General features: G+C 43.8%; 1 protein-coding gene across 5 annotated transcripts; it reads left to right on the forward strand.

Moving 5' to 3' along the window:
* Positions 1 to 2130: 2130 nt before the first annotated feature.
* Positions 2131 to 20439, forward strand: C2H6orf118 (chromosome 2 C6orf118 homolog). Of its 5 annotated transcripts, none has more exons than XM_088795130.1 (10): positions 2131 to 2626; positions 8417 to 9090; positions 9904 to 10026; positions 10822 to 10881; positions 11748 to 11872; positions 14251 to 14309; positions 15217 to 15398; positions 18106 to 18159; positions 18684 to 18745; positions 20204 to 20439. In XM_088795130.1, the coding sequence occupies exons 2-10, from the start codon at positions 8443 to 8445 to the stop codon at positions 20265 to 20267; spliced, it is 1377 nt and encodes a 458-aa protein (XP_088651256.1). In that variant the 5' UTR covers positions 2131 to 2626; positions 8417 to 8442; the 3' UTR covers positions 20268 to 20439. The 5 variants fall into 5 exon arrangements, with proteins under 5 accessions (XP_088651256.1, XP_074189905.2, XP_088651261.1 ...); XM_074333804.2 differs by lacking the exon at positions 2131 to 2626 and adding an exon at positions 3086 to 3153; XM_088795120.1 differs by lacking the exon at positions 2131 to 2626 and adding an exon at positions 3168 to 3352.
* Positions 20440 to 22509: the final 2070 nt, after the last annotated feature.

A 22509-nucleotide genomic window follows, 5' to 3' on the forward strand; every position in this document is an offset into this window, starting at 1 on the left:
AATTTGAACCCTGGCCTTAATCGCCTGGTTGGGCTTTTCCATCTGCCCGACTGTATGTGGGGAGCTGGCAGGAGAGCAGCGGGTGTCCCTCACATCTCCGGCCTAAGGCCAAAGGAGCCGCTTGTCAAACAGACGTGTATTCAACAAGTGCTTCCTGGGAGGGACAGGACGAGGCCTTTGGAGCAGACGGACAGGGGAAGTGCCCACAGGTCTGGATCGCACCCCCTGCTCCGCCCAGGCCTCCGGTCAGAGCGGTTACTCCCTGTGTCCTCTCCTCTGTGGTTGCTGTCCTGGTGTCACAGATCCGGGAGAGATGAAAGGGAAGCCACTCCTTTAACAATTTAAACTGTTTTCCAAACACACAATTGATGCCGTTCTCCCTGGAGTAAACTAAACAGAAGCGGAAACCGGACAGAAGCGTGACTGCTTGCCTGCTCTCCTCTCCGCTTCTCCTGCCGTCACAAATAAAAAAGGAGAGCCCCCCAACCCATGTTCAATAGGTTTTTCCTTGATTGTTGTTGAGAGAAAGGAAAGTGACTAGACAATAAAATCGGTAACTTATTTGAAACATCAGCGTCCAAAGCTTTACTTGGCAATGCATATATTCAGATAGTGTCTAGCCTTTGGGGGGGGGGTCCCTAATTAATTACATAAACTCTGGCTCTTAGGGTTGTGCTAACTGCCCAGTCATTAGGGAAAAACAGATCTAAACATTTTTACATACAGTGACTCAGACACGTGAATATGCTAATGTGCATTAGGAAAATAGCATTTACCTGCCTGACCTTGCATTAACTAAAATAGCCATGTATTAAAACGCCCAGTTTCCTAAGCCTTCTGGGTAACTGAACTTTGTCAACGTGAAGTCATGACTTGGAGGTGGGACTGGGGCGCTGGCTGGCTCTCCCTTCCTACTCTCCGCTTCTGACAGGCGGTCATCTGGCTTCGTACCCGCAATCGTTGACAGCTCTCATTTGTTGCCAGAAAGTTCTATGTAAAACTATGCTGTACTCTGTACCTTTGTCATTTCGATTCCAAGACACTAGTTCGTCCTTGCAGCCCCGTGGATTAGTCTACTCCCTCTTCACCTGACAGCCTTTCAATCTGAAGGATAGCGATCCCACGTCTCCTCTCCAGGGCGCTCACTCCCCCGTCTACTCCTAGGTGGTCTACTCTTTAGAGCACCTTTAGAGCAGAAAATAAATCGTGCATTTCTGCATTCTTAGCAAAGTGACAAGAGCAGACAACGCTGCTTTTTTTCTTGTGGCATGCAGGCTAGGATGAAAGGAGTGGACAAATGAATTCCTTGGGATGACAGTGTGTCTGTCGTATCCAAAGGCGGCTTCAGTCAAGTGTTTTAACGTGTGTTCCGGCGCCATCTAGAGTCGGAAAACAAAATAGCACACTCCTAATGGAAATTCGTGCACTCGCCCTTTGCACGTGCGCCGTTCCCGGTGATTCTCGTTAAGTGTGGCCTCTGGATGACCCTGTGTGTTTTTGCACTCAGAATGAAATACGCAATTATGCTTCTGCCTCAAACACTTCTTGGAACTAGTTAGCAGTGGGAGAATCGCAGGTAGGTGCGAAGGCTTGGTGTTGACCTGATCACAGACTTCCTGACCTAATTAGCGCTCCAGGGCGGATTAATTTAACTGTGTGCGTCCTTCCTACCATAAGGACTGACTCGGAGAAACTTAGGTCTTAGGAACAAACGCATTTCTCTCTTATCTAAATCAAGACTCTGCAATTCCGTGTAAAACGAGCTAAGTCCTTTCTTCTGCCAAGGAGCTGAGCCTGTGTGAGGGCAGCGCAGGCTGCGCCAGGCAGGTGACCCACTAATCCCCTCCCCCTGCATCCCGCTGACACTTCCCACGACTGTCTGTGCCAAGGCCGGCTCCCTGTGCCTTTATCCTGGAAGGAGAGGGGAATACCTCTGTCACCAGCCTGCCTGCCTGCACAGAGTGGAAACTGGGACATTCTACAATCTATAAAAATAATCAGCCAGTTGACGCAATTACTAAGAAATCATGAGCAGAAAGCTCCTTGTTTCATCTCCAGTTAGCTGGCCGTAGAAAAACCTGGGTTTCCACACACCGATCCTAACTTATAATTAAACGGAGGTGGGAAGCTGAGCGGTCCCTCTCCTGGGTCAATACTTCCGTCCCTAAGCAAAGTGGGCATTTTGCTGTCAACATTCCTAGTTTAGTTGGACGCCTGAAGACTGTGAACGCTGGAGGGAGAAAACCGGAGAACCCTTGCGTCACCTGTCTCCAGGTAAAGCTCAGGTGTACTGATCCGAGCCTCGGAGCTCGCCGGGCTCACGGCAACGTCACGTTTACGGCGTCTGACCAGCGTCAACCGAAACCAAAGAAAAACGCATGTGCCCGAATCTTTCCCAGGCGCCGTCTAACTTCCTTGTGACCTTCCTCGTTTTAGACCCTCAGGGGTGAGGAATGCGCCGAGTTCTCCCCGAGAGCAGGCGAGTCGCGTTCCACCCACCACCCTGGGATTCTCTCCGGCTGGAGGCAATGTAAGCAGAATTAGTTTTCAGACAGGAAACTTACAGATGCTTAACTTTTCTTCCTGCGGCACGTGGCGTAGCCTGAAGACAGAGAAGACAGGGCAGGTATGTGCGCCCCGCTTCCTCCTCTCTGCTGACTGGTCTGGGGCAAGTGGCCGTGCCTCAGCCGGCCTCAGTTCCCTACTGGGAACCTCGGGGATAAAAACACCGCCGAGGGACTGGCTCCTGCACACGACGTGCCGGGCGCCCAGGTGCAGCTGGATGGTTCGTGCGCTACACACCCCACGCGTCTCTCGTGTCCAACCAAAGACCAGTTATTGTGTTTGTTCCCAAGCTTTGGAGAAGAATTAAAGAGCTCAAGGATATTTTGAGTTTTCCAATCATAGAAGAAAGTGTTTTATTTTGAAAGGTAAAACAAGCAAGCAAACCTAGGATTCCCTGAAGAATGGAGACACGCAAGAGAGGGAGGGTCGGAGGGAGAGTGAGTGACGTGCCGCGCTGCGCGTCCTGGTTGCCAGGCAGCAGAGGGCGCGGTGGGGGAGGGACCTGGAGTGTTTGTCTCCCGCGGTAACTCCGGCCTCAGCCAGGAGCCGGGTGGGAGGAGGCGATGGCTCAGGATTCGCAGCCTGAGTGTGAGTGCACCTGAGTGCGTCGTGGTTTCTGTTGGCTGTTTGTTTGGCCTTTGCCTAGGAGCTCGGCTTCTGGGAACTCAGTGTGAAAAATGGAGACCTTTTTGGCGGCTGCAACTCAGCGCCCAGATCACCGGGTTTAGGATCGGATTTGAGGATGAGTTGCCTACTCAGAATATTTGATAACACGCCAAGAAAGCAGGTCCTGGGGTGTGAGTGTGTGTGAGTGTGTGTGTGTGTGAGTGTGTGAGTGTGTGTGTGTGTGTGTGAGTGTGTGTGTGTGTGTGTGTGTGTCCTCTGGGAGGAGCTGGGAGGAAGGGGGAGATTTTTAGATGCTGGTCCTGCGTTCTTTTAAAAAGTGACACTGCCAGACGCTTTCTATGGCACATACCTCACTAAGCCTCCTGCATTAAAACGTAGGAGGAAAAAGTAGCTGCCAGACAATCCCTGAAAGTGAATCGGGTGAGATGTAGTAGCAGTGCAGGGTGAGCAGGGCCGCGGTGCCCACACTGGCCTCCCAGCCCACAGCGTAGGAGCTGTGAGGTCATCCAGACTGTTTGGGTTATTCTTTCTTTAATGTGCCCGGAAAGAACCTGAAGCCTCTGTACCACAGGGTATTGGGAGGTGTCACTGCTGTCTTCCATTTGGGGTTCCTGGGGGAGGGCAGTGATGTGCTCTGGCTGGTCATCTATCACCTGTCATTGCGATGCCTGCTCTTGTTGAAGTGACAATTTGATTTAGTGAGGTAGCCGGCCGCTAGCGTCCCCTGTGGTCACCTTCAGTCATGGGTACGGCTGAGCCTACTTTCCACATGCCACCCAATGTCTGAGTTTGCTTCTGCTGCATCAGCAGATGGACAGAGACTGTGACGTAAAGCAACCCACACTTGTCGTCTCCAGTGCATTGGGCAGAAGCCCGAGTGAGCTGGGCTGGGCCCTCTGGGGAAGACGCTCCTGCAGGATGAGCCAGGCTGTTGGCAGAACGCAGTCCTTGCAGGTGTAGGACTGGGTCGTTCCCTTGCTGGCTGTCAGTCCCCGGCCTCTCTCCAGTCCCTGCTCCTGGCCCTTCATCTCAGAGTCCCCAGTGATAGTGGAATAGTCACACTTGGAGTCTCTGACTTCCCTTCAGCCACCCTCCCTCTGACCCAGCCAGAGAAGGTTGTCTGCTCTTAGTGGCTCGTGTGCTTGGGCGGGGCCCACCCAGGTAATCCAGGAAAATTGCTTGATTTTAAGGTCATAAAGTTAATTAAATCTGCAAATTCCCTTGGCCAGGAACACGGGGTGAGGAGGTGGACATCTGTGGGGTACTACGAAGGTGCCTTCCACAGCGACCGACCTAAGGGAGGTGGTGAGCGTGGGACCTGCTTTCTTCCTCGCTTACAGCACTGGGGGTGCCTTATCACAGGGGAATATCTCGTTCCCGGGGGGGACTGTGGGATTCCTGGAGGGGCGTTTACTTCTTCCCCTGGCAGAGACAGCACGGTGTGTGATACAGAGTAAAATTTCATATTACTACATAAAATTCTAAAAACATTACTTCTTTTCCACATTTATTCATGAAGCAGTTACTCTTTTTGTTCCTTCAGAAGATGTTGGTGTGAATAAGACAGTTCCTTCCATTGAGGAAATGTGACTCAGAGTGGAAGAGTGTTACAGGTGATAGTGGTGTGCGTGCAGGGGACTGTCCCAGTGCCATCTGGGGGGTGCAGGAAAGAAACAGTGCAGCCTTGAGAAGAATTTACAGATGGTCAGGTGGGTGGAAGGGCAGAAGAGCCAGAGGGAGAGGGTCCGCACAGACAGGGTGCCCCATCTGGATCCTGTTAGGAGTTCTGGGGGACATATGCCCTTGGCCTGCCGCCCAGCCTGCTCCCCGAGGCTGTGGGGCTCTCCTCTGGCCACACCTGCCCTCCACCCCCCAACAGGGCAGTGCATCTGTGGGAGCAGGAACCTGCCTGTTCTTTTCTCTGCTTTTTTGTCACAAACACGTTCCTCAGGATGTTTTCTGACTTTAGCGTGGAGGTGGGGGACACAGAACAACGAGATTTCTGTGGAAATCCAGGGTTCCCAGAGGTCAGTAACACAGGGCACTGATGTGTAATAGTTTTGACATTAAAGACCTGTTGCTTCTATCCTGGAAAAGAGGAATTACTAAAAAACAACAGCTTGTGTTTAAAAATGTCAAATGTTAATAATGTGTGAAATATATATCAATTCAAACCTAGTCTAAAAAACCTACCACTGTGTCTTATCAATATCGATTCAAAATTGGTTTGGTTTTATTGAATTTGTTTCCTGGTCATTTTATAAAGAACCACATTTCCCAATGAATTATTTCAAACTTTTTCTCCCCGTCAGTTTGAGATGGCAGCATGTGCAAATCACAATGTTTTCAGCAAGGAAAACAATTAAAATATTCGTTGCCAGCATGGGATCCATGGTGTATAGCATAAGAACTTGGCAGAGAAAAATGGAGTCTGGATTTTCCAGGTCTAATGAAGCAAGTCTTACTGCAATCTAAGGAAAAAAAGTTTCTAAGTAGAAAAATGATTTTGCTTATTAATTTGCTGGTGGCTTCAACTCATTTCTGGGAATAAAATAAACACATGATGACACAATAATTACGTGGCCTCCATGTCCCATTTTTAAGGAGAGTTGGGATGCTGTGCATGATGGTGAATTTGTGTGTCGCCTTAGCTGGACCCTGGTACATGGATATTTGGCCAAATACCATTCTAGAAGTTTCTGTCGAGGATGCTGGATTAGATTAACATTTAAGTCAGTAGATTGCCCTTCACAATGTGGGCGGGCGGGCCTCGTTCAAGGTCTCAATAGAGCAAAGACTGACCTCTCTGGAGCAAGAGGGGCCTGCAGGAGAAGCCCTTCAGACGTGAGCTGGGTCTGTCTCCACCTGCACATCTTGGACTTGACAGACTCCACAATCGAGTGAGCCTATTCCTTAGAACCCATATTTTTCTCTCTATGTACACATTCTACTAGTCCTGTCCTCTAGAGAGACCTGAAAAATGCAACGTGATTTTAGTGCTTTCTTCAAGTTTCAATGCCTTTGGTGAATTATAATGATTATCTGTCTTGAAAAATTGTTCTATTAATATTTTAGCATTTCATAAGTGGTTTCTTTGAACTAATAGGCTAATCAATATGGGGAAATTCTCAAGAATCCCACTGCTGGAAGCATGTGCTCCGATATCCGATCACATGGGAGAGAAAGGATGACTTGTTTCCACAGGAGGCAGTGCAAAGGGAGACAGCCTCTGGGCTTGCTGCTGTCCCTGAGGTAGCGGAGCTGGGGGATGGCCCGTCTCCCCACTCCCTGGGGTGCACGCCTGGCACAGCCCCTGGGACTATGAACACGAGACAGGAGTGCTCCCCAATTGTGCTGTGTCCCATGGCTCCAGTGACCTCAAGACGGGGACTGTTGGGTGGGCCTGGCCTAATCAGATGGGGTAGGTCATGTGCAGGGGCCAGAGTTTGGGGCCATGGGAAGTATGTGCAGTGCTCTTGCTGGCTCAGAGATGGAGAGGGCTGTGTGTCCAGGAAAGTGGGTGGCTCCTGGGAGCCGAGAGGCACCCAGCTAGTCCACAAGAAGTGGGGGCCTCAGTACTGCAGCAGCAAGGCACTGGGTTCTGTCAGCAACAGGAATGAGCCTGGAAATGGTTTCCCCCCAAAGCTACCAAGCACTCAGCCAGGCCCACGTCATGACATGCGCGTTGTGGTGCCCAGAGTGGAGGACCCGCCCGTCCAGGCTGCAGTCTGCCCGTACAACGCGGGCTGGGTTTGGAGCTGCTGCAAGCGCGGTGATTTCTTAGACGGCAGTTCCTCGTGTCTCTGGGCACCTGTTTCTCTTCTCAGGAGAAAACAATGCATCCTGATTTATTGCCATTGCTTTTCATCATGGATTGGGACACGGATTGGAGAAATGGGAGGTGGCCTGGAACCTGGAAGTCCTTCTGTCCTCCCTTTGTTCAGGCAGTTGTGGAATGAGGACCAAAATCCAACAGTTAGGGGAAAAATGCTGCATTCAGAAATTAACTTTGCCACTTGTCAGGTGTTTTGTCCTGAGTGGGTCACATAAGTGCTCTCAGCTTCCTGTTTACAAGCTATGGGTGAGACGAGTTACAGATGGCATTGTCGTGGGGACTGCATGCTGTGGCAGGGGCACAGGTATGGGTGAGTCCTTGGTCTGTGGGGCCCAGGACGGGCCCTGCAGGGCTCAGTGGGCCTGGCTTCCCATCTTTGCAGTGCCTTTCCCAGCTCAGTAACATGGTAGCTCTCAGCTTTGCTGGATGGGAAAATATCTGCCTTTTTGTGCTGCAAGTTTCTCTGGGAAGGTTGTGCCACAGGCTGGATGCTCTGTGGCCCTGTAAGCAATCCCCTTTCCTCAGGGGACGCGCAGGCTACTCATGTGCCCCCAGAAGCGTGTGGTAAGGGGTGCCCTGTACTGCAGTCCTTTAATGAAGTGGGTTCCACTTATGGAGTATCCGTTCCAGGCCACGTGTTTCTTTGCCAAGAGCTAGTCAATTGGTTGTCAATCGACCCTTCTGAGTAGGACGATTGTCCTGATTTTGCAGAGGAGAAAGCTGTGGTTCAGAGAGATTATGTGAGATCTTTGAGCGCACAGAGTTAGGAACTGACTCAAAAGGCCAGGTTCCCCACTGTCTTGTGTCCTGGGCCCTGGGCCCCAGGCCACTGCTGGGACATGTGAGAAGCAGGGCCTGTTGTGGAGGGAGCGGGGTCCCTGCCAGCAGAGCCACGTGTTTCCCTCAGTGGCTCGTTGTCCCCCTACAAGTGGGGGCAGATCAGGAGGGGTGAGTGACTCGTCAGTCACTAGGGGCTTAGCTGAGGACTCCTGAGCTGGGTGAGGAAGAAGGAGAGGAAAACACCTTTCCTTACTCTTAGGTAAGGCAGCTGCCGGTATCACTGGTGAGGACTGGCTACACTTCCAGACTCTTCTCCCAGAGCTTTTGCCAGTGTTGTAAGAAGTCCTCTGTTGAATCACAGCACCTGTCTTCCTTCTTCCTGGCCTTGCAGACTCCTGGGCTTCTGGTCAGACCTGCACGGCCTGTGCCCGCGCCCGGCCCGCGTGTGTGGCCAGGGCTGGCGGCAGGCGGGCCCTCTCCTTCTCTGCGTCTGTCAGCTCCTCCTCTGGGGGGTGGGTGCACCAGCTCAGCAAATGCACACGGCCATCTCATTGTCTTGCTGTGGAGGCCAGTGCGCTATTTAATAGTTTCCTTGTGTTTTCTGGCCAGGTTACCAGCGGTGGAGGCATTGTGAGATGCCAGGTGGGAAGACCCTGTGCAACCTCACGCAGCTTCTGGACAAGCTCGAGAGAGCACACAGTGCTGACGTCTCCCTTTACACCTTGGGACACCTGAACCCCAACAATCTCTACAGGCCCCCGGAGACCATCACACATCACTGGCGCAATGCCAACAGGCCAAAGGGGGAAAAAGTCTTCAGGGTGGAAGAGCCATCTGGTGGGAAGGTCGCACAGATGAAAGATGCACTGGCTCATTTTACCATCAACACAGCTCTGCAGCCAAACGAAGCCCAGAACACACCGCTGTTCCGGTACCTGAACCCCCCTGCACGCGTTCCCCACACTTCTAAAGGGGATGTTACCCCAGAGGAGACTCTGGGAGCGGAGGGTCCTCCCACACCGCGAAGGAGGGAGGAGCTCAGCTTGCCAGAGATGAGGGTCCTGAAGTGCAAACGAGCGGGGTCCAGCCGGCAGTGTGTGAGGTTTCCCCCAGCCAAGGATGAACACCGCTATGTCAGCTCCTACTTGGCGGGCGTCACGAAGGCAGACAAGTACAGGAAGTTCTTGTGTTTCCAAAAGGAAGTGCTTGCAAAGGAGGACCTGCCAAAGAACGATATCACTGGGAGCAAGGTGGCGGTGGGACATGAGCAGAAGCTGGGACAGGTGAGGGGCCGTCTTGTGATACTGTGGACACACGGGCTGTGGTCCTGGGGGTCTGAATGCTGTGTGTGGGGCCCGCCCTCAGACAACTTGTTTCCACGTCCAGCTAAACGCTAACAAATGGGATGTGTATAGTAATGGTTCGGATGACATAAAAGAGGGCTACGTTTAGAAACTGGCAAGTTGGAGGTAATTTCATAATCAGAAGCATCGGAGGCTGCAGGGTACATGTTCATGGGACAGCAGCAGCATCTGATGACAGGTTTGCCAGGCTCACGATGAAAGACTGAAGGGAGAGCGGGGAAGGACATGGGGTTTCCTAATACAGGTAAAGTCTGCCTATGCGTTACCTGCCAGCCGTGCCTGTGGAGGGTGGAGACGTGGCACGTGAAGTGCGGTGGAGAAGCCCCAGGCCCGTGAGTCTGCCTAGTGATGGAGCAGAGAAAAGCGGTCTACACGTGACATAAGCAAACCTCCATGACATTTTTTGGCCGAGAGGACTGATGCAACGAGAAAGACCTTGCAGAGCATGAATCCTTGAATACAGGATGCAAGGGAATGAATACAGGAAAAAAAGAAAGAAAAAAAAAAAAAGACCAAAAGCCTTGGGTGGGCAGGAAACCAGAGCTCTGGTTTAGGGGACTGGATGTGCCTTGGTTTACCCCGGGGCTCTGCCGAGACCCGATCCTTGAGTGCAGGAAGCGGTACCCTCTGATGAAGGCCCCCAGCCCTGGCTTTCTGATTCCGCCGCCTGAGGAACTATTCAGAAAGGAAAGCCAAGCCGTCCTGAAACGCGCCGGTTCTCTTTCCCTCCAGGAGCTCCAGAAAGTGTGTGTGTGTGATCCTCAACGGTGCAGCAGGCTGCAGGTCTTCGGAGAAGTCTTCGAAGAGATTTGCAATAGTTCTTTGATATTTGGCGATATCTTGAAAGAAGTTAAGGTAATGGAAACATACTTTCCCCACCTACCAACTGACAGCCAGGCACACTGTTCTGCACACACGACCTCAAGCCTCACAGAAATTCTGCCAAGTACCGTGGTCTCCACTCTATAGACGAGGAAAATCACAGACTCCGAGTAATGTGTCCTCAGCTGCCTAAGTCATCAGTGGGCCACGTGGCATAAACACCCAGCTAGCTCACTCTTAAGCCCATATGTTTCCGCTAAAGCTTCCCAATTATACATACACTTTAAACAATTGTACTTATGTGATACACAAACTTTTATAATCATGCCTGTGGAATTGTTATGACTCCTTATGGAGTTAAACGTTTGTTGGGACTTCCTGACGAGAAGGACCCTCAGGGTGAGTCTGCATTGACGTCAGGTTCCTCACACAGCCTGTTGGTCTCCACGTTCTTAATGACAGGAATACGTCAAAGCAGTGACAGGGTGGCCCATTCTCCAGGGAATGTCCCCATCCATGGGGAGCTCGTCTCTGGCAGGTCAGCAGGACCCAAATCCACGGAGCTTCTGAGTGGCAGGAGGTCCTGTGTGTGCATATGTCAAGGCATTTTGTAGTTCTACTCTGAGGTGATCAATAGTTAACACAAATATGCTTCAAAGACGGGAAGGTATTAGACATTTTAGTGTGTACACTGTTTAATATACTGTAGGGATATTTTATAGTTTTAAAAATGATCTAAACTGATATCCTTAACCTCCATATCATTTATACATGCAAAAAATCTTACCTTGTAGCATTGTCGTAACATTTCTTTTTTTTTGTGTGTAGGATGAATATGAACTCTACATGGCCATTCTTCTGGCGTCGCAGCCTGCAGCACAGTACGAGGTACCCATGCATCGTACAGGTGCCCAAAGGGGGCCTCTTTCTTCCTCCATCTCAAGACACTTTCCCAAACTGCTTCTAAGCGACCCTTTATTGAGTGTCAGCTGCGCGTGAGTGAGTGAGTGTGTGTGTGTGTGCATTACAAAGTCAGTTCAACCTTACTTCTTAGTCCCAAATCATATGTGTGCATTTTTTTCTTTGTTTTGGGATATATTGTGCTGCAGGAAAATACGCTTTTGATGGGCAGGGTTAAGCACAGGACGAGCTGGGGGTCCACCCTGTTCTTTCCTTTCTGAGATTGAGTCCAAAAGGAACAAATATGCTTGCCCATCTCAGTCAGACACCAGAACTGCAAAACTCCCCAGGCCACTGGGAACTGGGTCTGTCTTTCGGTTTTGGGAACTTGACAGCCCATCACCTAAGGAGGCAGAGAGCTCTGTTTTTTCCACATTTGAACACAGCATTGCTTTATATCCACATACAGTGACTGAATTGAATCATTTCTCACTAATGTAGAAGAAATAATATCAGTGCTGATAAGAATGTGCTACATGTATTTTACCAGCTGGTCCTTTCTGCATACAAACCAACAGTGAAACCCACACCGTTTTTAAAATTTTTTAGGATCATAAAACCTTAAAATATTGAAAACAAAGATTTTACCCAGATCTTCATATGACTGGTGTCCTGGATCTTCACATGGCTGTTTGTCCTGCCTCTGATATGTCTGCCCCCACCCCTATTTATCCATGTTTACTTGCATTTATGTTTTGACTCTCAGGACACCTCCAATACACTAATAACAGAAAAAGGAAAATTCTCCTCCTTCCTGTGTGTTTGTCTCACCTCTGTGGCCTTGTTCTGCCTAGAATTTGCTGGCTCAAGTCAAGGGGCTGGAGAGGAGGTCCGTGAAGACAGCAGACATCAGCCAGGCCAGGGAGGAGCTGAGGGCGCGTGTGACAGCCACCAGAGCAGCCATGGAGCGCCATGACAAGTGAGGGGTCACCCGTCTGATTCGACCTATGTTGGGCTTATACTATCGGACAGTATTTTAAAGCCAGGTGACCGTCATATATGGACATTTCATCTATGTCATTGGGTGGTCAGGCCTGTCATCTGGCCTCCTCCATAAACCTTCACATGTGAACAGAATCTTCTAGAGCTGGTGTTTCTATGGGGTGGGGAGTGGGAGGGGAAGGTTCTGAAGGAATCTCATGTCTTCTCTGGTGGTTTCTCAGGACTTAATTTGATAGATAAGAGTGCTGCAAAGTCAAGACCCTTTTACGAATGCCCTTATTATTTTTTTAACCTAAAAGTTCATTTAACCTCTCTGTCAGTATAGAATCACAATTGGATAGGGCATACATTTTGTAAAGGAAAAAAAGAAAAGATTAAAGCAAACCTGACATACCCAAAATATCCTCAAGGACACAAAACAATAATAAAAAAACAAACAAACAAAAACAACAACAACAAACTTATGCCTTCAATGTAACCAGAAGACAGAAAGCCTCCAAAATTAAAAATACCTGGAAATAGGAAATAAACATCAAGTGCCAGTGAGCCATGATCGCTGTCTTTCTGCAAACCTTTGTGAGAGCAAGTTCAGTTTGGGGAAGAGTGCAGAATGGAGCTGGTAGAATCTCTGAAAGGTTCTGAAGCCACTGCCAGGGCCGGAGGGGATTCCCTCAGTGACAACACTGCAGAGGTGACAGAGCAGCAACCTTTAATGGAAGGATAGGTCTTCAGGGTGAGTGTGGAAGCAAGGAAACCATCCTGAGGTGACCACGATGTGGGAGGGAAGAAGGTTGCAAGGAGGTGATCAGCATCCCATGAAACTGTGCATTGAAGGGAGACGACAGCAGCAAACAAGGGGAATCTAGAATCCCATAACAGAAGAAAATTGAAGGGCACACAGCCCTTCTCACTATCCTTCTTCCTTCCCTCAAAAAAAAAAAATGCTATCTAGATAAAAATTGAAACAAAACAACCCAAAACAACAATACACACATAATTTGCGACTCTGACAGATAAGCATTCTCTTGAATTAGGGATCCCACACACTACCCCAAACCACTAGCCCTGCCGGCAAAATACAGAGGTGTAAACGCATGCAAACTTAATCAAATATTCTCAAGAGCATTTCAGGTTAGAGAAACCACCTTGAGCCACAAAATTAAAACCTAAGCGTAGAGACCAACAATGAAAAAGGAAGACATGAACAATAATGGACAACCGAGGAAAGAGAGGTTCAGAAGTCAGAGTTATAGCTCAAGTCTCAATTATGACATGCCCGATGGGGAATGGTTTGGAATGAGAATATAATAAAGGGCATTAGAGAAAAGCAGAAAAGCAAGAGGATGAAAATGAGATAAACATAGGAAAAAAAGTCAGAGAAAAAAGTGGTTGAAATGGAAGACGGGTGAAAAAAATTCAATTTACATATAATTAAAATCCCTGAAGAAGAAAAGACAATGGAATAGAAACATAAGTAAAATTTAAAAGTATAGCACATTAAAAATGTATGCACACTTAACACTCTCAATTTACATATTGAAAAGGTTGTTTCTATTGTTACTAATTCATTTAATCTCAATTTGTTAAAATTGGGGGTCATAATACCTTTTTGTTTATTTTAATCTATGATAAAATGAGCTAATATGTGTGAAAATCTTAAATTATTAGTCCCCTAATAGATGTGCACATTAAGTCATTTGTGGTATTGATGTTTTTAACCAAAGCACAGGGTTTCCCTCAGTATATGTAACACTTAGTAGGACTTCTTTTTCCCCCTCTCTCTGCACCCACTAGAAATAAGATAGTCAATTTGTTTATTTTGAACCAGGAAGAGGATGCAAAGAGATACACAGGATTGTATTTCCTTATTTTAAAATCTCTTGTATTTTATTTTTAGTTTAAATGCAGTGGAATTTGTGACTTGTATCTGTGGGATGAAATCATAATGCACATGGAAAAATGTGATCTTATTCCAACATCAGTCAGACCTTTCCAAGGCTCTTGGTTTGTTGTTTGCCTCAGAGCATAAAATGCTACTTTCTTTGCCTCCTTGCTTCTTAGAAACTCAATTCACAAAATAATATCAATACACATTATTGGAAGTCATTTATTTTATGTGAACCAGCTCCTTTAACTAGTGGCTTATGCAGTCTCAGCCAGAAGGTATTCTTTGGTTTACTTAACTTGACTGACTTAGGCTCTCATTTTGTATACATCTCCTAATGACCTTTTTTGTTAGAAACTAGGAAGTTGGTTTTTATTTCTCAATTAGAAAAAAGGACGTATAAAATAAACAAAAGGAAAAAAGGTATGAATGGGATTCTAATATTTCCCTTTTTTATTACCAAACCATAGACTCAGACATGAATTAGAGGCGGAGCACAGGTTGCTGCAATCTGCTAAGAAAAACGCAGGCAAGTCGCTGTGTGATGTCCTGACGTGTATTTTGCTGTGGCCTTTGGGTGAGGGCTCTTCAGCCCTGGTCCGCTGTCTGTCATGCACGTTTGGTGCTGTGGACAGAGTGACTGTCGCCTTACTGCGTTCCCCTGGCTGCAAAGCCTTCAACAAGTTTGACTGATTTCTTAACGAAGGTTAGAAGAGCTTTGTGGATCTGATGCTTTCTTTTTTTCTCGTATCATCTTTTGATCTTACTCATCTGGCACTCAGTACCCGACCCTACTGGATGTGCAAAATATTCCTCTCTCTCTCTCTCTCTCTCTCCCCCCCTCCCTCCCTCCCTCCTCCCTCCCCCCCTCCTCCCTCCCCCCTCCCTCCCTCCCTCCTCCCTACCCCTCCCCCCTCCCTCCCTCCCTCCCTCCCTCCTTCCTGCCTTCCCCCTCCTCCTCCTCCCTCCTCCTCCCTCCCCCTCCCTCCCCCTCCCTCCCCCCTCCCGCCCCCCTCCCTCCCCCTCCCCCTCCCTCCCTGAATGTGCCAAATTTTCTTCTCTTCCCCATGCCCCCACTTACTCCTTTTACTTGTTTAGCTCCTATTCATCTCTCTTTCCAGTTTCAACTTCTTCAGACCTCTCTGGCCAAGTCATCTGTGCCTTTGCCACCCTGTGTTAGGTGCTCAGATTCAGCATTCAGTAAACACTTACTGATTAAATGAATGAATTAAAGGAGGAATAGCCCCATTCTCGGATCAGATCATTTTTATTGATGTGCTCAGAGTTTGAGTTACATTATATTTTGTAGCTTATATAAAATATGCAGCATATATAGCATACATACCATAATATTGTTAATAACACATCATGTTATTAATAAGGGGCTGAATAGTAAATAAACACAGTAATACTTTGCTTTTAAAAAATGTTTCTAGAATTATCCAAGAAAAATGTAACAGATGAGAAGCACCTTACCCTTATTGAGAAGGTTGAAAAGAAGAGGTGCGAAATACTTAAGAAATGGGATGAAATTCAAGATCTTGAAAGAGAAATTAAAACAACTTTGATTCATACTGGAATTTCACAAATCACTGAGGACAGGCTTGAAAGCATAGAGGTATGCAATTTATGTATTTGACTGTTCACATTCTTTCATTTAAAGACCTCGATAAACACACAAATCAATTTCATTTCACAATAGGGTAAAAAATTACATAAAATTTGGTCCAAATATATTTTCATTTCAAACATTTGTTGCAAATGATTAGCAAATAATTAGAATAATTAAGAGATGTAGCTCAAACAACAAAAATGAAGGTGATAAAAATTCTGTAGAGCTCTGTAAAGGGTCAAATTAGATCTCTTTCAGGTCAATTGATGTGTCCAGAAATGTAATATTTTGTATAGAAAATGATTGTCCTAAAAATAATGGCTTCTGTCGTTTAGTGTCTAAAATGTACTAAGTAGTTTAAGCTGAAGCTCACAGTAGCTAAGTAACCTGCTCAATGTGACACAATTTAGAGGTGGCAAAGCTGGAGTTCAAGCTTAATTTTGGGGTGTTCCAAAGGCCTTATAATTTTTATTGTGCCATATTGAGTCCATAGTTAGATTCTGAGTTGGTTGTACAATTATGCTGGCAGATAGGAATGAGTTACTGCCATTAAAAGGAGAGTCAACTATATTAAAAATAGTCTCTTACAATTATTGTAATAATTTTCTTGATGAAAATATATTATAAATTATAATCTATGTTTTGAAACGCTATGGTGCCCTACTTTCTATGTGTTATAACCTAATTTTTATTTTTGTAGCATCTGACCCAATGTAACCACTGTTTGCAGAGTTTATAATTGATATGTAATTGTTATTTCTTACTGCGGTTAAATGGTTACATATAATTTCCCAGCACTACTTTTTTCTTTTTTTCTATTAAGCAGAATTATAAAGTGTATGGAAGGTGGTAGTGGTTCAAACTTGTTTTGATTTCTTTCTTTTAAATCTTATGTTCAGATTTCCTTCTGGTTTTTTTTTATAGTCTTTTTTTATAAACTAAATAATGTCCTGACAACAAACACTTTTATTTATTTATTTTTTTAAGATTTTACTGGGGAAGGGGAGCAAGACTTTATTGGGGAACAGTGTGTACTTCCAGGCCTTTTTTCCAAGTCAAGTTGTTGTCCGTTCAGTCTTAGTTGTGGAGGGCGCAGCTCAGCTCCAGGTCCAGTTGCCGTTGCTAGTTGCAGGGGGCATAGCCCACCATCCCTTGGGGGAGTCGAACCGGCAACCTTGTGGTTGAGAGGATGCACTCCAACCAACTGAGCCATCGGGGAGCTCAGTGGCAGCTCAGCTCAAGGTGCCGTGTTCAATCTTAGTTGCAGGGGGCGGAACCCACGAGTTGAACTGGCAACCTTGTGGTTGAGAGCCCACTGGCCCATGTAGGAATCGAACCGTCAGCCTTTGGAGTGAGGAGCACGGAGCTCCAACCGCCCGAGCCACCGGGCTGGCCCCAAACACTAACTTTTAATTGAATGTTTAAACAGTGAAAATAATGAGTTACAGCTTTCTATATTGGAAACATGATGTAATGTCCAAATCATGTAAACTTTTCTTTCATAATTAACATCTCTTTAAATGAATTGAATCTAGGAAATAGAAGATTCCCTTTAATGATTCCATATCTCAAATTTATACTACTTTAACTATTTATTATTTATGTTTGGCTCCTTAATTCAAATACTGGAGGGTACAATAGAATTAAATTTATTATCTTTCAAGTAACCAATTTCTGGTTCTGAATATGAAATACATTAATTCTAAAACAAAGAAATGTTTTGAGGATAAACAATGTGCCAGATACTGCTGTGAACATTAAAAAAATACTATTTCATTTCATTCCCAACAACCCTAAGAGACAGTAAGAGATAGCTGCTATTATTAACCCTCTTTTTCAGGTAGAAACCAAAGCAAAAATATGCTAAGTAACTTGATTAAAATTACAGTGAACTAATAGTAGAATGAGGATTTAAACTCAGCTTAGGTTCTTAATTATACACTACCCAGCATCATGGATATAATTGCTAATCCTTTTCAGTATGTTAGCTATCTGGAAGACAAAGTCTTTACAGCCCCTGCCCATCATTATTTGTTCACAATTATTTTGGATATTCTCATTCACAGTGTTAACTAAATTTTCAACTCTCAGTGTAATACTCTTGGCATTTTGATTGTGCCTACAATGAATTTATAGATTCATTTGGGAAGAAGTGACAGCTTTACAATATTAATACTGCCACCAAGGATCATTGTATATTTATTTAGTTTATTTTTGTGCACTGTTCTTAAGTATTTTTGTTATGTTTATTCTTGTGACTTTATGGCACCTTTACTATTGTGAATGAAAACTTCAAAAACTTTTAGATAGTACAATTCATAATCAGTTATTGCTGGTATATATGTGATTTATTGATATTTGTATTTTTATATTATATCCAGCCACCTTAACAAATTCTATTTGAATTCTGAACAGTGAGGAAATCTTCTACCCTGGAATTCTCTGATTCCAGAGTATTAAAACTCTCTAATCTTTTGCATCATCAACCCGCACATTCTCTAGTTTTGACCCAAAGGGCCAGGATCTTTCTGTCTTACCAAATGTCCTTCAAGTCATGCTTTGTTTATTCATCTGTTTTTCAATGGTGTGCAACTGGGTACTTTCAAAACTAGAATAACAGCTCTCACATAATGGTCTTTGTTCATAAATGGGGAAATTATTTAACAAATATTCTTAACCTTGTGTCTTTCTCTTAAAATCATTTGTCCTTCAGACTGAAGCTATAAAATTGGAAACAGCAAATAACGTTTTGAAGAAGACAATATATGTAAGTTTTTGTGAATCAATGTTTTTATATAGAACATAGAAGTATTTCCTATAGTGCCTTCTTGTGCTAAGTCATAAACCAAATAAGAGTATATGCAGTATCTTTCTAAATGATACATTTCTGTAATGCTAGGAATAGCTAGCTATACAGACATTAGCTTAAAATTGGACAGATGTATTTAAAAAATGTATTAAAAATACATTTTTAAATAGCTGAATGTGCCTATCAGAATTGACCATTTCTCTAACCTTTCCCCACATAACAATTAATTTTAATGAATTTATTTGATGACAATGAATATAATGAACTGACTCCTCTAACAACTTTCAGGATAACTCTCCAAAATGTGTGCTAACAATTTGCTGCTTTATAAATTGCGTTCTGTTTCTATTCCGTATGTGTATATATCTCTTTATTATACGTAGTGTAATTAGTATGTTATGCCCGATTCTCGAAGTGGTAATCTATTTGGATTCAATATTATTGTCATTATATGTGACCAAATCACTTTTAATTCTTGGTAGATTATCGAAAACCAGGTGAAGCAGTGCATGCGGAAGAATAAGATGAGTGAGAGGGAGCAGCAGTAAGTAGTGATGCCAGGATTTAAGAGCCGCACAATCTGCTGTTCTCAAAGCCATGCGTTTAAGGTTAGGCTAGACTAGACAGCACTTTGAAGTGCTTGCATTCACGAGTCTTAACTGTAAATATAGACGTTACATCCCTTCCTGTGCTTAAGAGTGTTTAGCCCACAATTTAATCCTCAATCTGTATATATTTTAGCAATATAGAAATAAATTCTTTGGAAAAAAACTGAAGAGTTAAGGGTTAATTCTCATGGGCAGCGATCAGGAAGGTGGGGCTTTATGGGGCTTTCTTTTCTCAAATTATATCGCTCTCAGTCATATTCAATCTTTGAAAAATCCTATACATGTATTACTGTGAAACTTTTGACTGATTTATATTATCTGTTACATAAATTTAGACTTTATATAGTTAAATTCTTAAAGTTCATACTTCAGTTCAAATCTCACAATTAGGTAAGGCTGGGAACAACGGAAAGCCATTGAGAATTTAAATCTGCAAAGGGCTTATTTGTATCAACAGTTAAACAGCCATTTACTTGTAGGTAGTCTAGATTCAGTAATACCATCAAACAACCAGGGTTCTTCTATCTTTCTTCCCTGTTTTCCGTGAGCGTGGGTCTACTCCTCAGAGTCTCAATATGGCTGTCTTCAAGCACTGGGTCTATGTTCCCTGGAGGAAGACAGGGGAAAGAAGGACAAATAGCAAAGAGCTTCTCATTATGAGGTTTTTATGGTTTATTTGGGAAGGTAAGCCCTTCCCTGGGACTTCCACCCATATTTCATTGGCCAGCACCACGTCCCAAGCCCATCCTTAGCTGCAAGAAGTCCAGGAAATAGAACACTTCATTGCCAGCTTACATAGTATAGAAAATCATGGGGAAAAAGATGTCAGAACAGAACAGGTGCTGAGTGAGCCATACAGGTGGATCCTGGTTTTGTGGGGCTTTATATTATGTTAGGTGTCCTCAAAGGAAAAAAAATACATATATATATATATATATATATATATATATATATATATATATATATATATACATACACACACACACATATGTAATACATATGTAATATATACATATATAATATATGTAACGTATATATATATATATGCATATATTTACAAATACAAAGTTGGGAAGGCTCCTATAGTCCTGGCAATGACAATAAATGGATGTAAAGTTTAAATATCATCTTCAAGGTAGATCTACCTTGCTCCCACACTGTACTTAATCTGGAAAATGCTGCAGGGGATTTGCCCATATATACAGAGAATCTTTGCTACATTCAAGGCCAAACTCTACTGACACTAATCTTTAAAATCAAAGTGGAGGATTGCAAACACTCACTTTGTGTTTTTGAGCAAATGTGTCCTAAAATAGATGTTTATTTTGAAATTTTCTTTTATGCTTAATTTACATTTTTCTAATCTGTTACATTTATTTGTTATATATTTTAAGGAACCTTTGGGAATTTATTAAAGAATTTGTGCAATTGAAAGAAACAGAGAATAACTCCCAATGACTGGAAAAATGACCTATGAAAATTCACAGCGACTGTGTACCTAATGTGGATATTTGCAGATGTATAAATTGATGAAGATACATTTCGTTTTGTCAGTTTTAATCTCTAATAAAATTAATGTGATATATGTACCCTTCTCAAGATATTGAAATAAATACATGCATGCATATGATTAGTTTTGCTTTTTTACACTTATTCATAACAATAACAGTTTTTGCAGTATTTTTTTTCTTTCATTCAGTAACTTTCTGCAGGGAAAGATATTTTCAAATATTTGATAGCAATAAGAAATTCAGGCCTCCTGCAGTACCGATCAAACTTGCTTCTTATTTTCCAATGCAAGCTTGTATAGAGACATTTATCAAAATATAGAAATCATCTAATTCATAGCCATTTAATTAAATAATCTTTACTAATTGTAAACGATACAGTGTTCTACAAATGTTATAACACTAACATGGTGCTTCTGCCTGGCCAGTGTGCCTTGGAGTTTTTTTTTTTTTATCCCTACTTTGCCTGTAAACTTGTCTGGGCACTTACAGTAAATGCGAGTCCGGTTTCTTTGGAGAACCATGTATAGGGCTGTTGTGAAGGTCAACTCCAAGGGTGAAGTACAAAGTGAGGGCTTTAATCCCAACTTGGACTAGTAGAGCTTGAGGTCAGAGTGAGAGATGCTTTTCCTGGGGCATGCTTCACTCTGCTTTTAGAGAGTGAGTGGTGGCAGCTGAAACTGAACATTCTTACCGGATATAGAATCAAGTAGGACCTCATTAACGTTCATTGAATTCTCGATAGTCCAGTTGCCTCCTCCTGGTTATTTATGTACACTAGAATCTTATTAAATAGGCACCAGTTTTCCCATTACACAGGGGAGAAAATTAAATGTGACATAGTGAATTGATTCATTTAAACTACACTGTAAATAATAGAGTTGGGATCCCAACCCAGCTTTGGCTTGCTCAACTTTTAAAGTCTCATCACCGCATCGCGCCGTGTCATTTATATACATCTCCAGTCAAGATAACAGGGAAATGAGTTCATGCCAAAGAGTGACATGCAGACCACTGAAACTAAAAACAAGCAGACCAGCAAAGAAAGCTGTTTGGAAATGTGAAAGTGGAGCTTTTCTCGGGCAGTAAGTGTAAAATTTCAGAATATACACATTATTTTCTGAGAGTGTATGTTTCAATATTATAAAAGTAATACTGGCTCCTCTTAAAATTTTTGGAAAATACTTGACAGTGTAAAAACCTTGGAAAATGTCCATATTTCTGTACACTCAGGCTTTCAATGTTCATAGTTTGGCATATTTGCTTATTCCTGACATTTTTTCTAAACAAATTTTTTTTTTCAAAAATAAGGTGACCTTTTCCACTCAAACTATTGTTTAATATGTTTTCCCAAGTCACCTCTTCTCAATAATAAGCACTTGTCAGTACCATTTATTGGATAATCTTTTCATAAGAATAAAAATATAACTATTCATAGCATCACACACACACACACACACACACACTAGAAATGTTTGATCAAACCAGATAACTTTAAACTCTCCTTCCACTTTTACGTGTCTGTGGATTCAAAAATAAGGTCCTCATGTTAAAGATTAAGAACAAAACCAATTGGTCTAATGGATTTGTCCAAGATTCTTCAGCAAGTCAAGGGAATAATTAGGACGAAAACTAAGGTGTCTCATCTTTCAGACCATTTTGTCAGCACCTTGTCAGTCTCTAAGAAGGAAACGTACCATGCAGCAATTTCTAAAAATAACTCGTTTTCTTTTTTGAGCATCTCTTGGGACTCGCCATGTACAGACAGAGGGAAACCGCTGTGTCAGCCCCGCAGGTCCCTCTCCTGCCCCTGTGACGTGGGAAACAGAAGAAGAACAGGAGAAAAGGCAGTTGAGGGAATTGGGGAAATGTTCAAGGATAAGCATTAATAGTAGTAGAACAGAAGTGTTTCAGCACCAAAGTATTTCTAGATGATGTTTAAAATTGCATGGAAAATAAGACTAATATGTGTTTAATACAGTTGTAGCACAAAGGATAATTATTTTCCACTAGGTTAAATTTACCTAATCACTATGTATTTCTGTCAAAGAATTCTGAAGTATATCAATGGAAATTATATATATATATATATATATATATATATATATATATATATATATATATATATATATATATATATATATATATATAATCCTTTCATAATATGAATAAAAACATTGGCCAAATTAACA

Source organism: Rhinolophus sinicus, chromosome 2 (assembly GCF_057876585.1).
Source record: "Rhinolophus sinicus isolate RSI-liver-muscle chromosome 2, RSI-T2T, whole genome shotgun sequence".
Lineage (NCBI taxonomy): Eukaryota > Metazoa > Chordata > Mammalia > Chiroptera > Rhinolophidae > Rhinolophus > Rhinolophus sinicus.